General features: G+C 53.3%; 10 protein-coding genes across 10 annotated transcripts; 7 read left to right on the top strand and 3 right to left on the bottom strand.

Moving 5' to 3' along the window:
- Positions 1-27: 27 nt before the first annotated feature.
- AB675_5992 (uncharacterized protein) lies at positions 28-798 on the top strand (the record flags this gene model as incomplete). Its single annotated transcript, XM_018146248.1, has 1 exon — positions 28-798. One exon carries the CDS (start codon positions 28-30, stop codon positions 796-798), a length of 771 nt encoding a protein of 256 aa, XP_017996862.1.
- Positions 799-967: 169 nt separating this feature from the next.
- On the bottom strand, positions 968-1,421 carry AB675_5991 (uncharacterized protein; the record flags this gene model as incomplete). The annotated part of the gene is made up of 2 exons (XM_018146247.1): positions 968-1,060; positions 1,131-1,421. 2 exons carry the CDS (start codon positions 1,419-1,421, stop codon positions 968-970), a joined length of 384 nt encoding a protein of 127 aa, XP_017996907.1.
- A 1,005-nt stretch (positions 1,422-2,426) lies between these two features.
- Positions 2,427-4,155, bottom strand: AB675_5990 (Dimethyl-sulfide monooxygenase; the record flags this gene model as incomplete). Its single annotated transcript, XM_018146246.1, has 5 exons — positions 2,427-2,656; positions 2,747-3,433; positions 3,507-3,753; positions 3,804-3,992; positions 4,039-4,155. The coding sequence occupies 5 exons, from the start codon at positions 4,153-4,155 to the stop codon at positions 2,427-2,429; spliced, it is 1,470 nt and encodes a 489-aa protein (XP_017996961.1).
- Positions 4,156-4,614: 459 nt separating this feature from the next.
- On the top strand, positions 4,615-6,549 carry AB675_5989 (putative sterigmatocystin biosynthesis monooxygenase stcW; the record flags this gene model as incomplete). The annotated part of the gene is made up of 1 exon (XM_018146244.1): positions 4,615-6,549. The coding sequence occupies one exon, from the start codon at positions 4,615-4,617 to the stop codon at positions 6,547-6,549; it is 1,935 nt and encodes a 644-aa protein (XP_017996903.1).
- Positions 6,550-6,765: 216 nt separating this feature from the next.
- Positions 6,766-8,168, bottom strand: AB675_5988 (uncharacterized protein; the record flags this gene model as incomplete). The annotated part of the gene is made up of 2 exons (XM_018146243.1): positions 6,766-7,753; positions 7,831-8,168. The coding sequence occupies 2 exons, from the start codon at positions 8,166-8,168 to the stop codon at positions 6,766-6,768; spliced, it is 1,326 nt and encodes a 441-aa protein (XP_017996856.1).
- An 813-nt stretch (positions 8,169-8,981) lies between these two features.
- On the top strand, positions 8,982-10,550 carry AB675_5987 (Dimethyl-sulfide monooxygenase; the record flags this gene model as incomplete). Its single annotated transcript, XM_018146242.1, has 2 exons — positions 8,982-10,280; positions 10,332-10,550. 2 exons carry the CDS (start codon positions 8,982-8,984, stop codon positions 10,548-10,550), a joined length of 1,518 nt encoding a protein of 505 aa, XP_017996942.1.
- Positions 10,551-11,241: 691 nt separating this feature from the next.
- AB675_5986 (uncharacterized protein) lies at positions 11,242-11,610 on the top strand (the record flags this gene model as incomplete). Its single annotated transcript, XM_018146241.1, has 1 exon — positions 11,242-11,610. The coding sequence occupies one exon, from the start codon at positions 11,242-11,244 to the stop codon at positions 11,608-11,610; it is 369 nt and encodes a 122-aa protein (XP_017996888.1).
- Positions 11,611-11,801: 191 nt separating this feature from the next.
- On the top strand, positions 11,802-14,964 carry AB675_5985 (UNC93-like protein 2; the record flags this gene model as incomplete). The annotated part of the gene is made up of 5 exons (XM_018146240.1): positions 11,802-12,471; positions 12,526-12,804; positions 13,436-13,549; positions 13,599-13,748; positions 13,793-14,964. The coding sequence occupies 5 exons, from the start codon at positions 11,802-11,804 to the stop codon at positions 14,962-14,964; spliced, it is 2,385 nt and encodes a 794-aa protein (XP_017996958.1).
- A 716-nt stretch (positions 14,965-15,680) lies between these two features.
- AB675_5984 (uncharacterized protein) lies at positions 15,681-17,415 on the top strand (the record flags this gene model as incomplete). Its single annotated transcript, XM_018146239.1, has 7 exons — positions 15,681-15,716; positions 15,871-16,189; positions 16,241-16,314; positions 16,364-16,448; positions 16,497-16,703; positions 16,749-17,013; positions 17,106-17,415. The coding sequence occupies 7 exons, from the start codon at positions 15,681-15,683 to the stop codon at positions 17,413-17,415; spliced, it is 1,296 nt and encodes a 431-aa protein (XP_017996921.1).
- Positions 17,416-18,327: 912 nt separating this feature from the next.
- AB675_5983 (Choline-phosphate cytidylyltransferase) lies at positions 18,328-19,986 on the top strand (the record flags this gene model as incomplete). The annotated part of the gene is made up of 3 exons (XM_018146238.1): positions 18,328-18,848; positions 18,911-19,694; positions 19,753-19,986. 3 exons carry the CDS (start codon positions 18,328-18,330, stop codon positions 19,984-19,986), a joined length of 1,539 nt encoding a protein of 512 aa, XP_017996857.1.
- Between the last annotated feature and the right edge of the window lie 837 nt (positions 19,987-20,823).

Raw genomic sequence — 20,823 nt, 5'->3', positions numbered from 1 at the left:
AATATCACGACGTGAAGCTTTTCGACCATGACAGAACCATACACCTTGCAAGGAGCTGCGCAGAGACAGCAAACTTACGAGATAGTGCTCCGTCCGCTCACCACCAAAAATGACATCCAGCGTCTGACAGACATCAACCGTGATGCCATGGCTCCGGATCTGCTGTCTAAGTGGATGGAGATGTACACTCCACGAAGCGAGGCCGAAGGTGCAAGGCTAGCTCTAGAGGAAGCGATGAAAGACAGCGACAATGGTGAGAAAGTATCAGATGGAAATTACGGTACTGTGACGGCCGTTGTACGATCTATCGCAGACGACGAGGACCAAGAAGTTATCGCTGGATTCGTCTACTGGGAGGAAGGTTACATAAACGTCGGGTCTCTTCAGGCGAGTGCTGCGGCGGATGCAACTCCTGTCCTGTCAAACCCTGCAAACGACGTGGAGCGTGCCAGACAAGCACGTCTCGCACTGGGTACCGAGATCTATGCGCACTCACGGCAGCATTATATTAAGACGATACAATGGCGGCGGCACGTCTTCGTACGGCGCTTGATGGTTGACCCGTCGTATCAGCGAATGGGCATTGGCTCTCTCCTCTTGCGGCATGTTACATCGCACGCAGACCAGAACGCCATGCCTTGTTGGCTGTATTCACGACCTGCCGGTGTGAAATTGTATGAGCAAGAAGGCTTTCGGGCGGTCGGAACAACAGAGCTGTCGACCGCAGAGCTTCCTGGAGTAGGCATCAGCCTCGGAATGGTCAGGTGGGAGCAAGGTCCTGGGGTGGGAGACTGGTGAGAGGGAGGATGGAAGAGTTTCCCAGCCAATGCGTACGTCAACGCCGAGACACCACCAGCTAGAGTCTGTACTAGGAAGAAGAGGCATCCTTATCGTGGATAAGTAGTATGCCTTCAGCAGAAACGACATCTCAAATGGTTCTCCTATATCCTGCCTCTGCAACATGAGTCTAATCTACCTCGTATTTGGGCGGAAGGCTTTTCATAATTGTGATCGTCTTAGTCGCCACCTTCTCCCGGTCGAAGTCTTTCAACATCCTCACCTACACATCCGATAATTAGCATTTGACATCGAGCTCCATACACCTAGACAACGCACATCGGAGTACTCACATTGACCGCCAGTCTTGCCTCTGCTTCCGGTCCTTCCATTCTCTTCATAGTCTCCGCCAGGTCCGTGTACAGGAAGCAGCCGCACTTGCCGCAGTTATAGTGCGGATTCTGCTTTCCTGCACTCCGATACTCCACTATATGCTCCTTCCCTCTGGTAACGGTGAAGTATTTTGTTTGAGGATGCACGTTGATAGCGCCGACCCGATCACAGTGTGAGCAGTCGCATTCGACGGCGGTCCAGCGTTCCTTGCCCTGTGCGTGCTCGACATACAAAGGTGGTGATAGCTCCATGCTGTACTTCACCGCTCCACAATGGCAGTGTAAATCGTAGTTGGCTGAAATCCCGTTCCCAGAGGCAGGCCATGGAGGACCCGGACGCGCCATTGTTTGATGGAGTATGAGTACCACGGGCGTGGAGTGTAGAATGGCAGAAAAGGGAGAGTTAAGAGCATTTCAAGTACACACGTTCATATATACTTGGTCTAAGAGCGTCCACTTACCTTAGCTTCGGCATCGAAGGATCTTGATCAGGCACCAAGGAGATCCAAAGTCGGTCTAAACCCCGACGAGACTCGCAAGCGCAGATTTTGCGCGAAACTGTTCCGCTGTGGCTATGGTCAGAGCTGCATCAGCGCGCGTATCCGTAAGGCGACCCTCTTGCTGTCGAAAACGATGTCTTGTACGACGGCACATCTAGCAGCCGGTCCGTTGTGTGTCGTGCGGCTTGGCGCCAATGCTCCTTCCGAGCTTGCCAATAAGAAGCCAGAAATTTCTTAGAGCATACGGACCAGCAACACGCACGAAACGCGTCCAGTCCGACGGGGTTCACCACATAGTCTGGGGCAAAGGCCACGAGAGTCGCCGTCATTCAGCGTATTCGTTCGAGCCGCTTGAATAATCGAGGTACGTGACGTCATCGAGAAATGTTGAGCCGTTCGGAGAGCACTGCTTTGCATTTTGCGAGAATTCGCCAAAATTGTTCTGTTTCACCAATAATGAGCCCGGCGTGCAAAGTCGCCCAGTGCTCAAAGCAGAGTTCTCGTTTGCAAAGGCAATAGAGCACTCACACCGCGGAATTCTCGCCGCCCGAGAGTATTGGAGTTCACATTAGACACTGCCACGGTCTTCGGGAACCAGCAGCATCGAAGGACAACGAAAGCTGCAGCTCACTGATAGGACTGTCGATGCGCCGAGGAACTTTGCGACGCAATCTTTCTCACCTAGCATGGCCGCCTTGCCGCAGCTCTTCGACCAGATCGCCGTCCATGCCGGTGATGAGCAGATGTGCACACGCTGTCATGACTTTGTGTCCTCGTTCGCAGTCGACACATCTGTCGTGCTCGGCTCTTCCGTATACACATCATATCTATATTTCGCGCCGATGTGATCATCGCGCACGCCCTTCTGTCCAGGACCATATACCTTCTCGCGCGCGGTGAGAGGCTCGCTATTATTCCTGGCTTCCGGATAAATTCCTCTCTTGCGCAATTCAGGAATGAGAAGATTGACCACATCTTCAAATGTGCCTGGTCTCCCGTTAGCAGGAACGGGTATTGGGGAGACCGGAGCTGGAGACCAATGCCTCGCACGATTCAGTTTGATAGGGGCTTGCTTACCCGGTGTGGTCACGTATGCTAAATTAAAGCCGTCGAGATCTGCCTCCTCAACCCAATGCTCTAGAGCGTCTGCGACCTTGGATGCCGTGCCTACTCCGACTGGACCAAGTCCGCCGATAGCAGCTTTCTCGGCAACAACCCGAGGCGTCCATTGCGGCACATCAGGGCTGGTGGTCGTGAAAGCATCGAGCATACTCCTGACCTTATGTGCCTCCTTCGAATCCGCAGCTGTGATATCCTGGTCAAGAGGGATCTTGGAGATATCAATTCCTGTCCAACCGGAGAATAAGACTAGGCCGCCAATTGTCGAGGCGTACTTCTTCGCCTCTTCATACTTCTCCTGGGCCTCAGCCTCGGTACGCCCGATAATCGGAGTGAAGGTACCGAAGAACTTGACCGATTGAGGGTCTCTACCCTTCTGTGCGGCAAGTTCACGAATGTTGTCGATCTTGGGCCTCAGAACTTTCGGACTGTGTGAGGACACAAAAATTGCCTCGGCGTGAGTTGCAGCAAATTCTGACCCTGCGGACGAAGTTCCTGCTTGAAAGAGGAAGGGTGTACGCTGAGGAGATGGGTCTGTTATGTGTCGTGAATCTAGGTTGAAATACTTTCCGTGATGGTGAATGGTACGTATCAGGTCCGGGTTGAAGTACTCGTCTTTCTCTGCATCTGCAACAATGGCTTTATCTGACCAGGATCCTTCCCACAATCTGTTCGGCGGGTCAATCATGTCGTCCACACCTTGGATCACTCCACTTACTTATACAAGACCTGGAGATATTCGTGGGCCTGAGCATATCGTTCGTCATGCTCAATCGGGCTGTCGACGCTATCGCTTTGAATGCTGCCTTCTTCCACGAAGTAACGATGTTCCAGGCAATCCGTCCATTGGTCAGGTGATCAAGCGTCGAGAAGCGCTTGGCAAGAAGGAAAGGCGGCTCGAACGAAGTCGACGCGGTGATCCCAAAAGAGAGGTGTTTAGTGACTGCTGCCATTGCTGAGATCGGCTGCACGGCTCGTCAGCTAGGGCTCAGCTATTGCTACGCAAATCACTCACAATCGATGGATCGGTCATGGGCCACTGAGCTGCTCGACGAATGCAGTCGTCCAGGCTGTCGTTGTAAGTGTCGTATCCGCCATAGGTGTCTGCGAGGAAGAGAGCGTTGATGCCGCCACTCTCTAAGAGCTTTGCCAAGTTGATCCAGTAATCCAGCGATCTCTTGGTCGTCGACTTGTCCTTTGGGTTCTACTGACCGTTTAGTCTGGGACTGTAATATGTTAGGACCATTTACCTTCCATTGTCCGGGTGAAAGGTGCCCGATGGTGGACATGTCAAAGGCATTGAGAAGTAGTTGCTTCTTGCCATTGTGGCCGTTCAGGCTCAGCTCTTCTACGTTGACAGATCCCATGGTTGCGTAGACTTGAGGATTTAGCACAAACGGTAAGACATGGTCAGAGGCACGCAGAAAATTAGGTGTGAGTTCTCAGACCTCATCGGTAACCGATGAACACGCGATTTATCGGTCTCCCAACGAATAGCAGTTCTCGTCCATTGCGAATCCCGGACATTGACCGTGAAGCATGGTATTGGCGTTACGATATATTACCAGAAGGCGTCCGCGCACATCTCCACCAAAGTTCATCCCACGACCGAACCCACTTTGGTATGTCGTGCCTACAGGGATGTTATTCGTGCTCAGGCACAGACACCCTCACATGTCTGCTTACGCTCATCGAGCCCGGGACGTCTCCGTACGTGTTGCGGTCCCCTGCACTTACCATCAATTGTCTTGGCACATATTGGGTGTACTAGTACTTGCTCACGACGACAGCGATAGATAATAAGTTGCCATAAGACAAGACCAGCAATGGCGGCATACGTGCAGGCTGTCGATGAGCCGCTAGCAAAGACAACCGATGACCACCCACTCATCGCTACCGATCCCAACACCAAACATGTTTTGATACCTACGGACAGTTCAATAGCATCTTCGTCTGAGCATGATGTCGACACTCAGTCAGACACGAGCGTTGAAGAAGAGTCAAAGCCATCTGCCAGGCTTAATGACCTCTATCCGGTGTCTGGCCTTGACCTGCCTGACCACCACATCGACGACGTGAGAAGTCTGAGGGTAGCAGTCATTGGGGCTGGCCTCTCAGGCGTTACAGCGGGTGTCCTGCTTCCCGCGAAGGTGCCAAAGATTCAATTGACGATCTTTGATAAGAATGAGGATGTCAGCGGCACCTGGTTGGAGAACGTATATCCCGGCGTGCGGTGTGATATACCAGCGCACGTCTATCAGTCAACCTTCGAAGCCAACACTCAATGGTCGCAACAATTTGCGCCCGGTCACGAAATCCGAGACTACTGGCAAAGTGTGGCGCGGAAGCACGACGTATACAAGTACGTCAAATTCGGCCACAGGGTCCAGGATGTAAGCTGGGATGACAGTACGGCTGAATGGACCATTAGCGGTCGCGATCTCAAGTCAGGCAGTACCTTTGAACACAAGGCCGATTTCGTACTCACAGCGATTGGCCGTTTCAATGATTGGAAGCTACCGAACTACCCCGGTGTGTCCGAATACAAAGGCCATATCCGACATACGTCGAATTGGGATCCTTCATTTGACGCAACGGGCAAGACAGTGGCCGTCATCGGCAATGGGGCTTCTGGCATTCAGGTCGTGCCCAATATACAGCGTATCGCTAAGCATGTCGACCACTACGCCCGAAACAAGACCTGGATAGCCGGATCGTGGGCCGGCGACGAGCGCACATTCGATCCGCAATGGTACTCAGAAGAGAAGAAGGCCGAATTGAAAGACCCCGAAGCCTATCTCGCTTTCCGCAAAGAGATCGAGTCAAAATACTGGCGCCGCTTTCCCTCTACATTCCGAGGCGCAACACAAAACGTCGGCATGCGCGACAATTTCATCAAGATCATGACCCAACGCACCGCCGCAGATCCTTCCCTAATATCGCGCATAATTCCAGACTTCAACCCCAATTGCCGCCGCCTGACCCCTGGACCAGGCTACCTCGAAGCCCTCACCGAACCCAACGTAACATTCATCCAAGACCCCATTTCCCATTTCACCGAAGCCGGCATCGTCACAACCACCGGCGAGCATCGTCTCGTCGACGCCGTCCTCTGCGCCACCGGCGCCGCCATCGACTTTATTCCACCCTTCAGCATCCGTGCCCGCGGCATCAATCTACAAGACGTCTGGAAACCCGACACAGCCCACTCTAAACGCGATCCCATCCACTACGGCTGGCCATACACGTACCTTGGCCTCGCCGTCCCCAACGTGCCCAATCTGCTTTTCATCGCCGGCCCACACGGCACCGGCCCATCCGGCACCGTGCCGCACAGCGTTGAGGTCCAACTCACCTACTACGCTAAACTCCTCCGCAAGGTCTCTTCCCAAGGCATCAAATCCGTCTCGCCCTCCCGCGCCGCAGCAGACGACTTCGTCGCGTACGCCGACGCTTTCTTTCCCAAGACGGTCCTCACGGACAATTGCTCCAGCTGGGCGAACGGCGGGAAAGCGGGGCAGAGGATTCATGGTATTTGGCCGGGGAGTGCAGGCCATGTCACGCTGGTGAGGAAGGAGCCGAGATGGGAGGACTGGGAGTGGGAGTATTGGCACGAGAGCAAGAATCGGTTCGTGGGCTGGTTGGGGAATGGGTGGACGAGGAAGGAGAGGGATGAGGAGAGCGATATAGTGCCGTATTTGAAGAAGCAGGGAGAGGTGGACCTGCGGAGTGTGCATGAGGAGTGGTGGGAGTGGCCTTAGATCTGTGTAGCTTGTCGTGATCAACGTGCATTTTAGGAGCTGGATGTACTCTGCCAAACTCCGTCTATTTCGAAAGGCAGCAAAAGTCCTGCATCCTTGCCCAGAATCTATGTACGCCACTGAAGACCGGATCTTGTCCCTGGTCTGACTCACGAGTATATATGCTCATGTGCAGATAGACATATTTTCCAAATCTTGACCTTCAACTCAACGGCCCTATACCCTCACAACTGCCCTCCCACCGGATATCTCCCCTTTCCTCATCCGATCCAGCACACCGTTCACGCTCTCCAGCCCCTCTTCCACAGCCAATATCCTTGGGGACTTGAGTAGTCCCTCCGCCAGCAGCCTCTCGAGCCATGCCATTAGAGCTTCACCCACTTCTGGCACCTCGTGGAAGAGTTTGATGGGCACTGTGTGGAACTTTGTGGTTGTGTCGTTGGTGGAGTCTCGTTTTGGGAGGCCGGTGAGGCCGACGAGATGTGTGGATCTGGCCTCTGATGATGATGTTGATGTCGTTGTTGCTAGAGATGATGATTGCTGCTCGCCCGCTGGTTCAGTGGGCGCTGGAGTCATGCACTTCAACAGCTCAGCAGCAGTTGTCTTTCCAACCGTGTCGATCCCGAACCTGAGCCGGCCACTAGGGTCCGACGCACCAACGGCTCGCACGATCTCCACCGCTCGTGCAGGATCATGGCTGTCTACAACGACATCTGCTTTCTGGAATTCCGAATCGTCCCCATAGATCCAGTCGCTGTGTTTCCGCACGTCTAGGACACTTATGGTCTTTACACCCACCAGTCGCGCCAGTTGGTAGATCATGTACGCACTCGTACTCGAGCCGCCCCACACAGCCACCCAGTCACCCTTGCTTAAGCGGTCTTTCAGGTCGATCCCGGTCAAGCACTCTTCCCTGATATCCTCTGGAAGCAGAGCTGGCCCAGCATCGCGTACCAGCTTCAGCAGGTCTGGCCCATCACAGACGGAGCTGAAGTCCAGGCCGGTGCAGATGCCTAGTGACAGCGCTGCCGCAACGAAAGCGACGCCTATGCTGGCAGCTGCCTCGCCGGAAAGTGATGGCGGAATGCGCGCAACATTGTGCGCATTGGCGATCGGGAACTGTTGGTAAGCGGCTTTTCGGAGGTCTCGATAGTCTGTTGCAATCGCTAGGACGTGGTCACCTGGCAGAGCGTTCTCCTGCCGGCTGATGACTTGTTGGAGGCATGGTTTGTAGGAGGTGGTGTGACGATATAGCCTGATAATTCACGACCAGATATATACGGTAGCTCTGGAACGCCAAAGTTGTAATCGGGAGCCTTCCAGTCTATTGGGTTGATGCCAATGACAGAAGTCCGGACCAGTAATTCATGGGGAGCATCACGTCGTACTTTAGGAACTGTTTGATCGCTGTGTAATTGATATGGTTGCCGAATGCCGTGCAGTAACAATGCTTGTTGCGTCTCTGGAAGTTTCAACGTGTCTGTCTGAGTCCGCGAAGGTTGGTGGTGCTTCTCGTCGAATTCTGTGCTCGAGGAACTTGAGTCCACCGCTTTAGATGCTGGAGTGCGACGGGTTGAGAGTCGTAGACAGCCCAGAAGCTTTGACAGTGGTGCAGGCATTGCTGAAGACCTCCAAAGTTTCACTGGATCGTGTCTTGGGTTGATTGAGTATCTAAGCAGGCCTGAAGTTCGTGATGATCAATACGTTTGCTTGGCAAGGGCAATGAGCGATTAGCGAGTGCAAGCACCGCCAGAGACAAGACCCGAGAATGTCTCAACACAGAGTCACGTCTCCGAGAATTCAAGCTGGTTGTATGGAAAGTCTCCGTTTTCGGGTTGTCTTCTGTGCCGACACATGCTGCTTCGGTATGCTGGCCGATATTGTTGCGAGTTGGTCCCAAGCGGCAATCAATCTATCAACGAAAATTCAGAGAAAATTGTTCTCTCTGAGAGTGCGAGTCCTCGCGTACCCAGTCTCCATGCTATCGTGCCGTGAAGAAAGGATTCTCCATGTACGTGGGCATTCAACGGAGAAATGCGTTTGGAGGCTTTGCAATCAAGGCCATAGAGAGCACCCTGTGGATTAATGATCGAAAGGCACCGTGACTCCCCGAAAACTGTACACACGCGCGAGACATGCCATAGGAGAGCATCGTGGCTTGGAGATGCCTACGGGCCCTCGATGGTAACAATACAGCCTGATACGACTGGTCAGAATATCCACATTGGGCTGACTCAAATTGCGTGCTTTTCGCCTGGATTGCGTCGTTGGACACATCTGACGGTATCGTTGTAAGATCTCGTAACGAAAGGACTCAAGTGGCATCGGCTTGGCTCAAGCATATTGCTAGTATCGAAGCCGCTCTCGACCGTTCGACTATCGCATCATCACCAGCATACAACTTGAACAGTCACCGTCAAACAGCTGCAAGTATGTCATCAGGCGAACAAGGCGCAAGGCAACCAGGCGCCGAGCCCAATGGCTTGGCACCTAATGGCAACCAACCAATCAAGAAGAAACTCATCCTCAATGCCTTTGCCATGAACACGCCCGGTCACTTGTCTCCTGGCCTCTGGGCTCATCCCACGAATAGGACCGCGGAATACAAGAAATTGGGCTTCTGGACCGACCTTGCACAGCTGCTCGACAAGGCAGGCTTTCACTCCCTCTTCCTCGCTGATGTGCTGGGATGCTATGATGTATACAAAGGTCCCGCGAACCATGGTCCTGCTCTCGGTTCCGGCGCGCAGTTCCCCATCAACGACCCGCTCTATCTCGTGCCCGCTATGGCAGCCGTGACGAAGAATCTTACCTTTGGCGTCACAGCGAGTACGACGTATGAGCATCCGTATGCTCTGGCTCGCCGGTATTCGACTGTTGATCATTACAGTGAAGGACGTGTGGCATGGAACATCGTCACGTCTTACCTTGACAGTGCAGCGCGAAACTTCGGCCTCGACACCCAAGTACCGCATGACACCAGGTACGAAATTGCCGAGGAGTACATGACTGTTTTGTACAAGTTGTGGGAGGGCAGCTGGCGAGATGATGCGGTACTGGAGGACAAGGCATCTGGCGTGTATGCAGACGGCAGTCGCGTCAGACAGATCAACCACAAAGGCAAGCACTACAACGTGCCTGGTCCACATATATGTGAGCCTTCACCACAAAGGACACCGATGCTCTTCCAGGCAGGCACATCCAAGGCGGGACGTGCATTTGGTGGCAAGCATGCGGAGGTGGTCTTTGCCGGCGCACAACTGCCAGAAAAGCTGCGACCTTCCGTGGACGCACTCCGGCAGCTGGCGCAAGAACAGGGCCGGGATCCTCAGCATATCAAGGTGATCGCAAGTATGTGCATCATCGTGGCCGCAACAGATGAAGAAGCACAGGCCAAGCATGCGGAACTGCTATCATGGGGAAACAAAGAGGGCGCCCTTGCGCTCTTCGGCGGCTGGACGGGGATCGACCTGTCGACCTACACTGACGACGAGGACTTCAGATTCGTCAAGCTCCCAGCCATACAGTCGATCATTCATGGCTGGGCAGACAACGTGCCTGGAAGCCAGGACCTGAAGTGGAACAAGGCTCGCATCGCAGAGTATCTCATTCTGGGCGGAATGAACGCCAAGATTGTCGGAAGCCCAAAGACTGTCGCAGACGAGCTTGAGCGGTGGGTTGAGATAGCAGACATTGATGGGTTCAACTGCAGCCATGCGACCAACCCTGGGGTACGTATTCCCGTTCTTCCCAGTAGTTGTTCATGCTAACAGCTGCGATAGACCTTTGAGGACATCATCGAGTTCGTCCTGCCTGAGTTGAAGAGACGTGGGATCTTCCGAGAGTCCATCAAGGAAGGTGCAACTGCAAGGGAGCAGTTCTTTGGCCAGTCGAGATTGCTGGACGATCATCCTGGTACGAAGTTCAGGTGGAATATCGGCGAGGAGACTCCGAAGTATGACCAGAACGGTACTCATACTTCGGAAGTCAACGGTGCTTAGTGAAAGTCATGCCCATTATCCGACAGAATCCAGATCCCTTAGGCTTTCCTCCAGTTGTAGTGAGTCCTAACGAAATCCTCGTTCATCAATTTTTCGTGGATTCTACTGTAGCACTTCAGTAGAAAGTGGGGCCATATGTTGGTACCACAGATCGTAAAATACCGTACCTAAATGCAAGGAAACTAAGATAGTCCAGCATCTGTCGAGCTCCACACCGGCATAGCAGCCGGTTAGTATGTTTGGGTATACTCCTGCGACTTTGCTGTAGCCTCAACGAGTATGTCGATCAAGCACGCCATAGATTCCTTATCGCTGCGGAGTGCAAAGGACCCAATGTCTGGATACACGTGCTAATATTTGGTTTTTGTGGTCGCTGATCTCTGCCGACGATCCGGGAAACATTTTCCATCCCACGTCGAAGCAGCCATGTAGTCATCACGCAATTCTGGAGATGAAGCAGGCAATTGCGCGACCCCGAATGCGCCAAAAGCCTGGAACGGTACAGCGCCGACTGACTTCCGTGACGTGGCAAGCTACTAGGACGCCAGGGGCTTGGGAGATGTCTGCCAAGTGGGACGAACTTCTGTGGCCGCATAAAGCATTCGAGTAGACAGCTCTTCGTTGCTTGTACGCCGTTCCTTCAGTCGGGCAGAGCTTCTTCGCAGACAGTGAACAAGAGGAAACATCCAGCATGGCATCCTTACCAGCAGACCTCGACGTCGAGGCAAAAGGTTTTGCACATGACGTGAAGGTCACCGCCAACGATGCCGCATCATCCTCTTCGTCCGACCGCGCAGAAACGGAAGCCTTCCTTTCGACATTTACCGCCGAGGAGCACAACGCCGTCATGAAGAAGGTCGATCGACGGTTCCTCTTGCTCATCGGTCTCATGTACATGCTCAAAAACATCGACTACATGAACGCTGCTGTTGTCAAGGTCCTGCAAGTCGGCCAGCCACGCAACATCCTGAAGGAGTTGAACATGACTGCTGATGAGTACAACTGGTTCAGTCCATCTACTTCATCTCGTATATCGTCTTCGAAGTTCCTAGCAATCTGATGCTTAAGAAGATGAGTCCACGTGTCTGGCAGGCAAGGATCATTTTCTCGTGGGGACTGGTCCTCGCCTGCCATGCAGCAGTCAGAAATAAGGAGGGCCTGTACGCTTGTCGTTTCTTTTTAGGAATGATGGAAGCTGGACTTTTCCCAGGACTAGCAGCGCAGTTATGCAGCTGGTACCGCTCGGACGAGATGGGAAAGCCCATCATGTGGATGTTCGGGTGGCAGAACTGCGCAGGTATCGTTGGCAGCGTCATCGCTTACGGCCTCTCTTACCTCAACGGCAGAGGAAATCTGTCTGGATGGCAATGGGTGTATCTTCTCGAAGGTCTCTTCACCGTGCTGTTCGCTGGCATCGTCTGGTGGCGCCTGCCAGACTACCCAAAATCAAAGAGCTCCAACAGCTGGCTCACGGAACGGGAGCAGGAGTACCTCGAAGTTCGTTTAGCCGCTAACGCGCCCAGGACTGGCGACTCAGCGTTTTCCAAGTCCGAGATCATTGCGTCGCTGAAGAATCCGAGGACATACTCATTCTGCGTCATGCAGGTATTCATGAACCTTGGTGGCTATGGGTTACAATGGCAACTGCCCACGGTAACAACGAGCCTCGGCTTTGCGGGTCTCCCAAGGAATCAGTTGCTCAACATTGCACCAGCAGCCGCATCTGTGCTGGCGATCATCTTTGCAGGCTGGTTCCTCGGCCGAGCATACTTGACGCGCCCGCAAATCGCCATGTTCATCTGCGCAGGGGCATTGTCTTTCTTCCTCGTCCTTCTATTTGATGTCAGCAATATTGCCACTTACATGGCCTGCATTTTCGGAACCATGTTCTACTCGGTTTATTTCATCCCTTTCTGGGCATGTAAGTCATCCAGCCCCGGACAAAACTAACTGCCCAATACTGATAACTCTCCAGGGCGCTCGGCAACGCTGGTAGGTACAACTGGGACAGCCTTCACACTGGCATTCCAGTCCTGTATTGGGCAAGTTGGAGGTGTGGTAGCCCCACAGCTGTTCCGCTCCAAGTATGCATACAACGGCTACAAAACGTCGTTCGGAATTTGCGCTGGAGCCATTGGTATTAGCTGGATTGCTAACCTGTGGACTTGGTATTTGACTGCCAAGAACGAGAATGACATTCGAAGGGTCAAGAGGCTCAGAATCAAGGCCCACAAGGAAGGCCGTGTCTGGGCTGGTGAGGATGTAAAGCTCTGAACGAGGCAAGGCTTTGAAGTTGAGGCGGCGTTAGTCTCTGAGCTTGCACCAGCGATTCTTTGCACCGGGAAGAGGTCCTTCGGAGGATGTCGTCTCAGGTAGACTGCCAAATCCACCGCGCGTGCCTACTCAATCGACCAACTTATGCGCGATGCCTAGATAGACAAGTTTCGCAGATGCGTCTGTTGTCCGTCGGAAGACACTTTTCGATTTTCTGGCCAGATATTCCGTCTGGCCACCAATTGCGTGCTTTAAAGTATGTTGTTTGCTATTGCCGTATGCGGAAGGCATTGCGGAGAGTGCGAATTCAAGGGTACAATGGTGCAATTGTGCCCACGCATGAGACCATTCTCAACGAAATGAATGCATCTTCTGTAAAATCTTTGCAGGAGGCGTCTCGCGGCCACTGCTGACTGCAGGTCGTGGATCTAGAGCCGTACTGCCACGTTCTGTGATTCTTCGTGTTCATCGGCACATGTCTGACGAAGTGGACCATCAAGCCTTGCACGGCATCCGGCGAACGCATTGATGGTGCAGTTGCCGAACAAAATTTCGTGAAGGTACAGGCAAGCTTAAATAGTGCCAGAAGTTGCTGACCTCGCTCGGTCCAGCACTTCAGATCCAGTACAAGCAAACACAGAGCGCGAACATGAGCGAGTTCAAGACATCTCCAAAGCACCCTGAGCTGCAAGATGTGCGAGAAACAGCGGTCACCAAGCATCCAGGTAAGTCCACCGGGGATTCGTCTGACTCACACACTGACGATGAGCACAGTGCGCTGGTATCGAAGCACCTGGTACAATGCAACAATTCTTGGTCTCTGCAACTTCGCTGCTCCGGGCATCTGGGGTGCGATGAACAGCTTGGGCGCTGGCGGAGCACAGAAGCCATATTTGGTTAACACGGCCAATGCTCTGACATTCTGTCTGATGGTTGTGTCTTGCTTCTTCTCATCTGTCCTGACCAAGTACATCGGCATAAAAGGAGCCTGATCTTTGGCACGCTCGGCTACGCACCATATGCCGCCGGTCTTTACACCAACAATCGTTTCGGGACCGAGTGGCTGGTCCTTCTGGGTGCCGCGCTTTGCGGAATAAGTGCAGGTGTATTCTGGGCGGCAGAGGCTGCGATCGCGCTTGCGTACCCGGAGCCTTACAACAGAGGAAAAGTCCTAGGATACTGGCTCACCTATCGGCTTGGCGGCCAGATTCTTGGTGGTGCTATCAACCTTGGTCTTAACGCAGATCGAGACCAGGCCGGGAAAGTGTCGTACACAGTGTACCTGATCTTTATCGCCATCCAAGCTGTCGGACCAGCAGTGGCATTGCTTCTGAACAGGCCACACAAGGTGGAAAGAACCGATGGACTGAAGGTCGACCTGAGTATCTTCAACAATCCCTTGAAGGAGTTGAAGATTGTGACCAGGACATTTTTCAGCAAGAAGTACCTGCTGCTGGTTTTGTTCATTGGACAAGCGGTGTATGCCGAAGCAGTGTTCTTCACTTACTTGTCCCTCTGGTTTTCGGTTCGCGCTCGAGCGCTTGGCTCCTTCCTGTCAGGCATTATCGCTGTCACCTGTGGCAATGCTCTAGGTTTCTGGCTTGATAGAACATCGGTCAAGCTTGCAACAAGGTCCCGGGTCGCATTCGGCGTCATCGTCACCCTCCAAGGCGCCTGGTGGTTGTGGGCAACAGTTCTTGTCACCAAGTTCAGAGACTCGCAACCAACATACGACTGGACGAGCAGCGGATTCGGCCATGCGTTTGTGCCTTACTTGTTCTTGACGGCAGGTTTCCAGATCAACTACTTGTTCTGTTACTTCCTTGTCGGGCAGCTCGCCAAGGATCCAGCAGAGGTCATCCGTTACGCGGCTCTTCTCCGAGGGACTGAGTCGGCATGGCAGGCCGTTAGCTATGGGCTGAACTCGATCCCAATCATCGCCTCGGTCGGCGGAGTGTACATCAATTTTGGGCTATGGGCAGTCGCCATCTTCCCGACATGGCTGGTGGTCAGACACTTCGGAAACGACAATGTCGCTGCTGCTGCTGCGCTTGCTCAGGAGAACTCGGGAGCCGTCCAAGAAATTGCTGGGTCTGATGCTTCTTCTGAGAGCCGATCGCAGACCGGTAAGCTCGCATGAGATGCTTCACATCTTGGCTAGAACTGGGCAAACGTTGCCGCATTTCGATCACCTGGTGCTCATAACTTTCCTGCCGGAGTCCATGACATTACCATCGGTTGAGCTAGATCATAGACGAGGCGCCATAGATATTGTTAGAGCTGTATACGAGATCCAAGCCGGTCTCATATCGAACGCAACAGAAGATCTATGTCCAGCCATGTTCATAATTGCTATGCATGCTCTGGGCGCCCAACATCGGTGTGAATTTTGATGTCCATGTGAGGTGTCCTGAGCGGACGTCACTCACTCCTGCTGAGTGATTTTAGCTTGGCAGACTTTTGCACATCGTGCGGCATGCGCGCCACCGTAGCATCTGCCTCACAACCGAAGTGCGAGTAGAGAGATTGGATGTCTGCAGCCCTCGTCATTCCGATTTTATCACCAAACATATCGTGGTCTCGACAGCTGCGGTTGCACTGAAAACACGACGACATTCACACCTCAACCTCTCATAACTCGCGATCAAAGACAAACCAACTTGTCGTCTTTGTTTGACACCATCGAGCCCATCGACCCCACGTACCAGTCTGTAGCCTCCAAGTGTCCCGCGTCGTTGTACCTATCTCGTGCCCTCCTCTCCACATCTTCGACCGCGAATCCGAAAGTATACAGAGGCAGCCTTGGTATATGACACACTGCTGTATACCTTCAACAACAAGTGACAGCTAGTCACGATGGGTCAGACTCTGTCAGAACCCGTGGTCGACAAGGTAAATATCCTCATACTCTGCTTGCAAAGCCTGCGTTGGCGGCTTACATCACCGCCCAAGATCTGTTCAGATCTGCTCGCTTTGCGTCGGGCCGGGCAGTGTGGTTGAAATATTTACACCAGCACATATAAGAGTATGACTGATATTCGTATAGAATTCCCACTACGGTTCCGACGATGCTGTCCTCTACGGCCTCTCGGCCATGCAAGGGTGGCGCATAAGTATGGAAGACGCGCATGCCGCCATTTTGGACCTGCAAACAGAGACCGAGGGCAAGGAACAGCAGCCTGCACCCCCTGAGAAGCGACTGGCATTTTTCGGGGTCTACGACGGCCATGGTGGAGAGAAGGTTGCCCAATTTGCTGGAGAGAACGTGCACAAGATTGTTGCGAAGCAAGAAGCATTCTCGAAAGGCAACATCGAGCAGGCGCTGAAGGATGGCTTCCTGGCCACTGATCGAGCTATCCTGAACGGTAAGCGCGCGAGTCCTCCGTTGTTGGTGAGCCCGTCCTGACTGCTGGCAGATTCACGGTACGAAGACGAGGTCTCCGGCTGCACTGCAACTGTGGGCATAATATCGAAAGAAAAGATCTGGGTGGTATGTTTCATAGCTCTTGTTAGCACAGACAAATCGCTGATTCCGACAGGCAAATGCTGGCGACTCGAGGACTGTACTCGGTGTAAAGGGCAGGGCCAAGCCTCTGTCGTTCGATCACAAACCACAGAACGAAGGTAGCTCTCACTGACCCAATTGACAGGACGTGTACTGACGGGAAGCAGGCGAAAAAGCACGCATCAGCGCAGCCGGTGGCTTCGTCGACTTTGGCCGGGTCAACGGCAACCTGGCTCTATCACGTGCCATTGGCGATTTCGAGTTCAAGAAGAGTGCCGACCTCTCACCAGAACAACAGATCGTTACAGCCTACCCAGACGTGATCGCCCATGACTTGTCAGGGGATGATGAGTTCCTGGTACTTGCTTGCGACGGTATGATTGTCCCTCCCATGGCATGAACCTAGCTAACATAATCAGGTATCTGGGATTGCCAGTCATCTCAAGCTGTGGTAGAATTTGTGCGAAGAGGGATCGCCGCCAAGCAAGAGCTCCAATTGATCTGCGAGAACATGATGGATAATTGCCTTGCCTCGAACAGCGAGACAGGTGGTGTTGGTTGCGATAACATGACCATGACCGTGGTTGCACTTCTCCAGGGTAAGACCAAGGAGGAGTGGTACGATCTAGTCGCCAAGCGAGTCGCCGATGGGGATGGGCCATGTGCACCTCCCGAGTACGGCAAGTTAGTCCGATATCCTTCGTCGGTTGATCGAGCTAATTTCCCCCAGCTGAATTCCGTGGCCCCGGTGTCCGACATCAGTATGACCACGACAGCCCAGACGAGTACGAGCTCGATCTGGATCAGCGAGCCCGAGGAACTGGAAATCGCGGACGAATCATCCTGCTAGGCGATGGCACTGAAGTTCTGACCGATTCCGATGACGCTGATATGTTCGACCACCGTGATGAGGACAACGATACCGAAAACCAGATCAAGAAAGCGACGCCGGACACTTCTGATGTTGATTCGACCCGAAGCGAAAGAGAGGGAACCCCAGGCCCTCAGGAATTGCCGAAGTCAAAATCGGATGGAGAGGATCCCATGCAAGTCAAGCCTGCGATTGACGGACTGAACAAGGAGTAAGAGACACAGTTGGCTGAGCTCACGCTTTGGTCTATGTTCAAGCATACTCTCATGAAAGACCTGAGATACCCCCCAACATCATCATTGTAACGACTTTGTTTGGAGGCCGACTTCACGAATGACCCAGTGGGCTGTCTGCATGAATTGTCAGGGCGACGTCGTTTGTGTTTCCATCAAGATGGATGTCCAATACACATGCATTTTGATGGCTCTCATGATCGATGCATACTCTCCCGAGTTGGTAGATCAAGACACCTGCTTTAGACACGGTAACATGCCTTCCATATGCCCTGCCAAGAGTCCGCTGTGATTGATCTGCCCGCAATTGGAACTCATTTTGCTGCATTCTACAGCCAGATCTTCAGCCATGCGGTGGAGTTGCTCCAGACCCCTACACCTATATTCTCAGCCCGACGCGGTCTCGATCGTGATGTCCCATTCTCAAAATCCCATATCTAGAAAGCGGTCTATTCCGCCGGGCCAGATCTCTTGGATCAGCATGTGCTCGACTTCTGGATTCTTGATAGCATGCTGCAAGATGACGTGGGCCAGTATTCTCGAGGCATTCGGAAATGGCATCCTCAGGATCAGCCCGATCACCAAACCTTTCTGTGACGTCCAGCAACGGGTATGCCTTGCTTTGTGAATGATTCCACCTTTTTCTGAGCTCAGCTCACATGTGCTTCCTCATGATATAATATTGCAGTATCGCAACGATCATCACTTCATTGCACAACCTCGCCAACTTCCAGTATTATAGCAGTCGAAAACTTGGCAGACACGCATGTGTGAAGCTGGGCTCCGTGTCGCGTAGATTTGGAGGCCCCTTCGCTAAATAAAAAGTTGCGAGTCGATCTGACGAACTCCTGACCCGTGAGACGACGAACCGAGATCTCTTATACAGCCGCAATCATGTCTTCGCCATCATCCTCCGGCTCAGCGAAACGGAAACGGACCACCGCCTCTGATCTCGCGAAGTCATCCACCACGGACATGCTGCAGCCCTCCTCCCGCGACGCCTCCGGCGAAGAGCTAGCTGATTCGCCCTCGCATAATACGCGACGCAAGCACGCAGCCAGCAGCTCGATCGACAACAGCAGTTCACCTAACAAGCGAGCACGAACGCGGTCTAATGCCTCCAACACTGCGCCTGCCAACGGCCACGACGAAGAGATCGCACAGCTGGACCCTGGCGAGCCCAGCGAAAGTACACAGGACAGCCAGGACATCGAGAGCAAGAGCCGCAGTCGACAGAAGAGCAACAACAATGCGAGCAACAAGGACCTCATGGAGCCCATAGCTGACGATCAGCGAGCTATGAAGGAGACACCCAAGGAGCTCATTCATCCTGCAGGCTACCGCACCAACGATCCGCCCACTGGACGACCTGTTCGTGTCTACGCTGACGGCGTCTTTGATCTCTTCCATCTCGGGTACGATTGCCTCCTGCCTCTCCCCTCTTCCCGTTTCCAACTGATCTGACCCATCACAATAGCCACATGCGCCAACTCGAACAAGCCAAAACAATCTTCCCCAACACCTACCTCATCGTCGGCGTAACCGGCGACACCGAAACCCTCAAACGCAAAGGCCTGACCGTCCTCTCCGGCGCCGAGCGCGCCGAAACCGTCCGCCACTGCAAATGGGTCGACGAAGTGCTGCCCAACTGCCCCTGGATCGTGACTGCCGAATTCCTCGCCGAGCACAACATCGACTACGTCGCACACGACGACGAGCCCTACGGTGCGGACGAGGGCGATGACATCTATGCCCCGATCAAGAAGCAGGGGAAATTCTTGGTGACGCAGCGCACTGAGGGCGTGAGCACAACGGGGATCATCACGAAGATCGTGAGGGACTATGAGAAGTACATCTCTCGACAATTCAAACGGGGCACGACTCGTCAGGAGCTCAATGTCAGCTGGCTGAAGAAGAACGAGATGGATATCAAGCGGCATGTCACCGAGCTGCGTGACTCGATCAAGACGAATTGGACGGCGGCAGGTGGTGAGGTCGGGCGCGATCTGAGGGCTTTCTGGCAGGCAACCAACAGTCGACCAGCGAGTCCGGCGCCGTTCTTGAGGAGGATGAAGAGTGATGAGGGAGCGGGTAACGGAAGTCTGAAGAGTCCCACCGACCATCTTAAGCATTTGGAGGTGCCCGGCAGTGCTGCCTCGCAGCGTGGCGACAGTCCTGGGCGCTTGGGCTTTGGCTTCAGCAAGAGCGAGGACTTTGCACAGGGCTATGCTCTAGGACTGATTGGCGGGGTCAAGAGTTGGGTAAGTCCATCTTCCATGGTAGGCCTCTTTAGCCACACGCTAACATTCGCCGACATAGATGGCATCCCGCCGCGGCAACAACCGCACCGATTCCCAGCCTCCTTCTCCTGGTGCCTCAGACAGCGACGAGGATAACAACCGCAGTCCTGTCAGTGGCGACGAAGAGGCAGACAACAAGAAGAGCCCGACATTCAGTTCCGGTGCCTCGGAAAGGGGAAGAAAGGTCGGCAGAAGGGGTTTGACGGTGCTCAACGATGAGCTGAAGCGGGACCCGTTGGATATTGTGCACTGAGTTCGAAGTTCAAAGAGCGCCGAGGCATGGTCTAGGGGTAGAGATGGGATTGTTATCGGGTCAGCAGCACAGTAATAAGAGCAGTGGGCCATACAGAGATGGAAAAGCAGCACTGTTACCTTGAGTCAACAAAGAGTATTCCTCTTGTCCCACAGGCGGTTTAATTGATTAATCACCGGCAGCTGAGTCTGAATCGAGCAACGAACGTGAATACTCTTGACCTCGAATAATCGAATCATCGGACGAACAGTGACTGCTCTGTGACCGAGTCAGTGAAGCGATTATTTCGGTCTGCGTCGGACTTTCGTTGTTTCGAGCAGGTATAAGTGTTCGTCTACTAGGTAGCTCGCGACTTCCTTGTTTCCTTCTACCTCTCCTCACAACAGGTCCTAATGCATGGCAATTACTTGCCATGCCTTGATAGCACGCGTTGCTACGAGATGGGGCGAATCTGGATCACGCACTGAATAGTGAATACCTCCGATCGAGTGAGTGAAGTGATCGTTCCAGCTTGCCTCGGATTCTCGCTCTGTCGAAAGTGTATAAGTATTCGCTTTGCCCACAGCTTCCTCCTCTTCTCCTGTCCTCACATAGAGCTCAAGCAGAGCAAGCGATTGCCATGCCTTGGTAGCACTCTCTGCTACCTGGTAGGGCAAAAATTTGAAAGATTGGGAGGGACATAGAAGAAAAATACTTACACGAGATCAGTAGCATCATGCTTGCCATGATATGCATGGCTTGATGGCTGGGGCTTTCAGGACCCCGTCGGTGAATTGATCATGAGCAGCGGTCGCTCTCGAGCGTTATCGGGACTGCAGTCATTGAACTTGGCTTGGA

The sequence above is a fragment of the Cyphellophora attinorum genome (genome assembly GCF_001299255.1).
Source record: "Cyphellophora attinorum strain CBS 131958 chromosome Unknown Contig27, whole genome shotgun sequence".
Taxonomy (NCBI): domain Eukaryota; kingdom Fungi; phylum Ascomycota; class Eurotiomycetes; order Chaetothyriales; family Cyphellophoraceae; genus Cyphellophora; species Cyphellophora attinorum.
The sequence above is the reverse complement of the archived record's forward strand: the minus strand, read 5'-3'. Positions and strand labels throughout refer to the sequence as shown.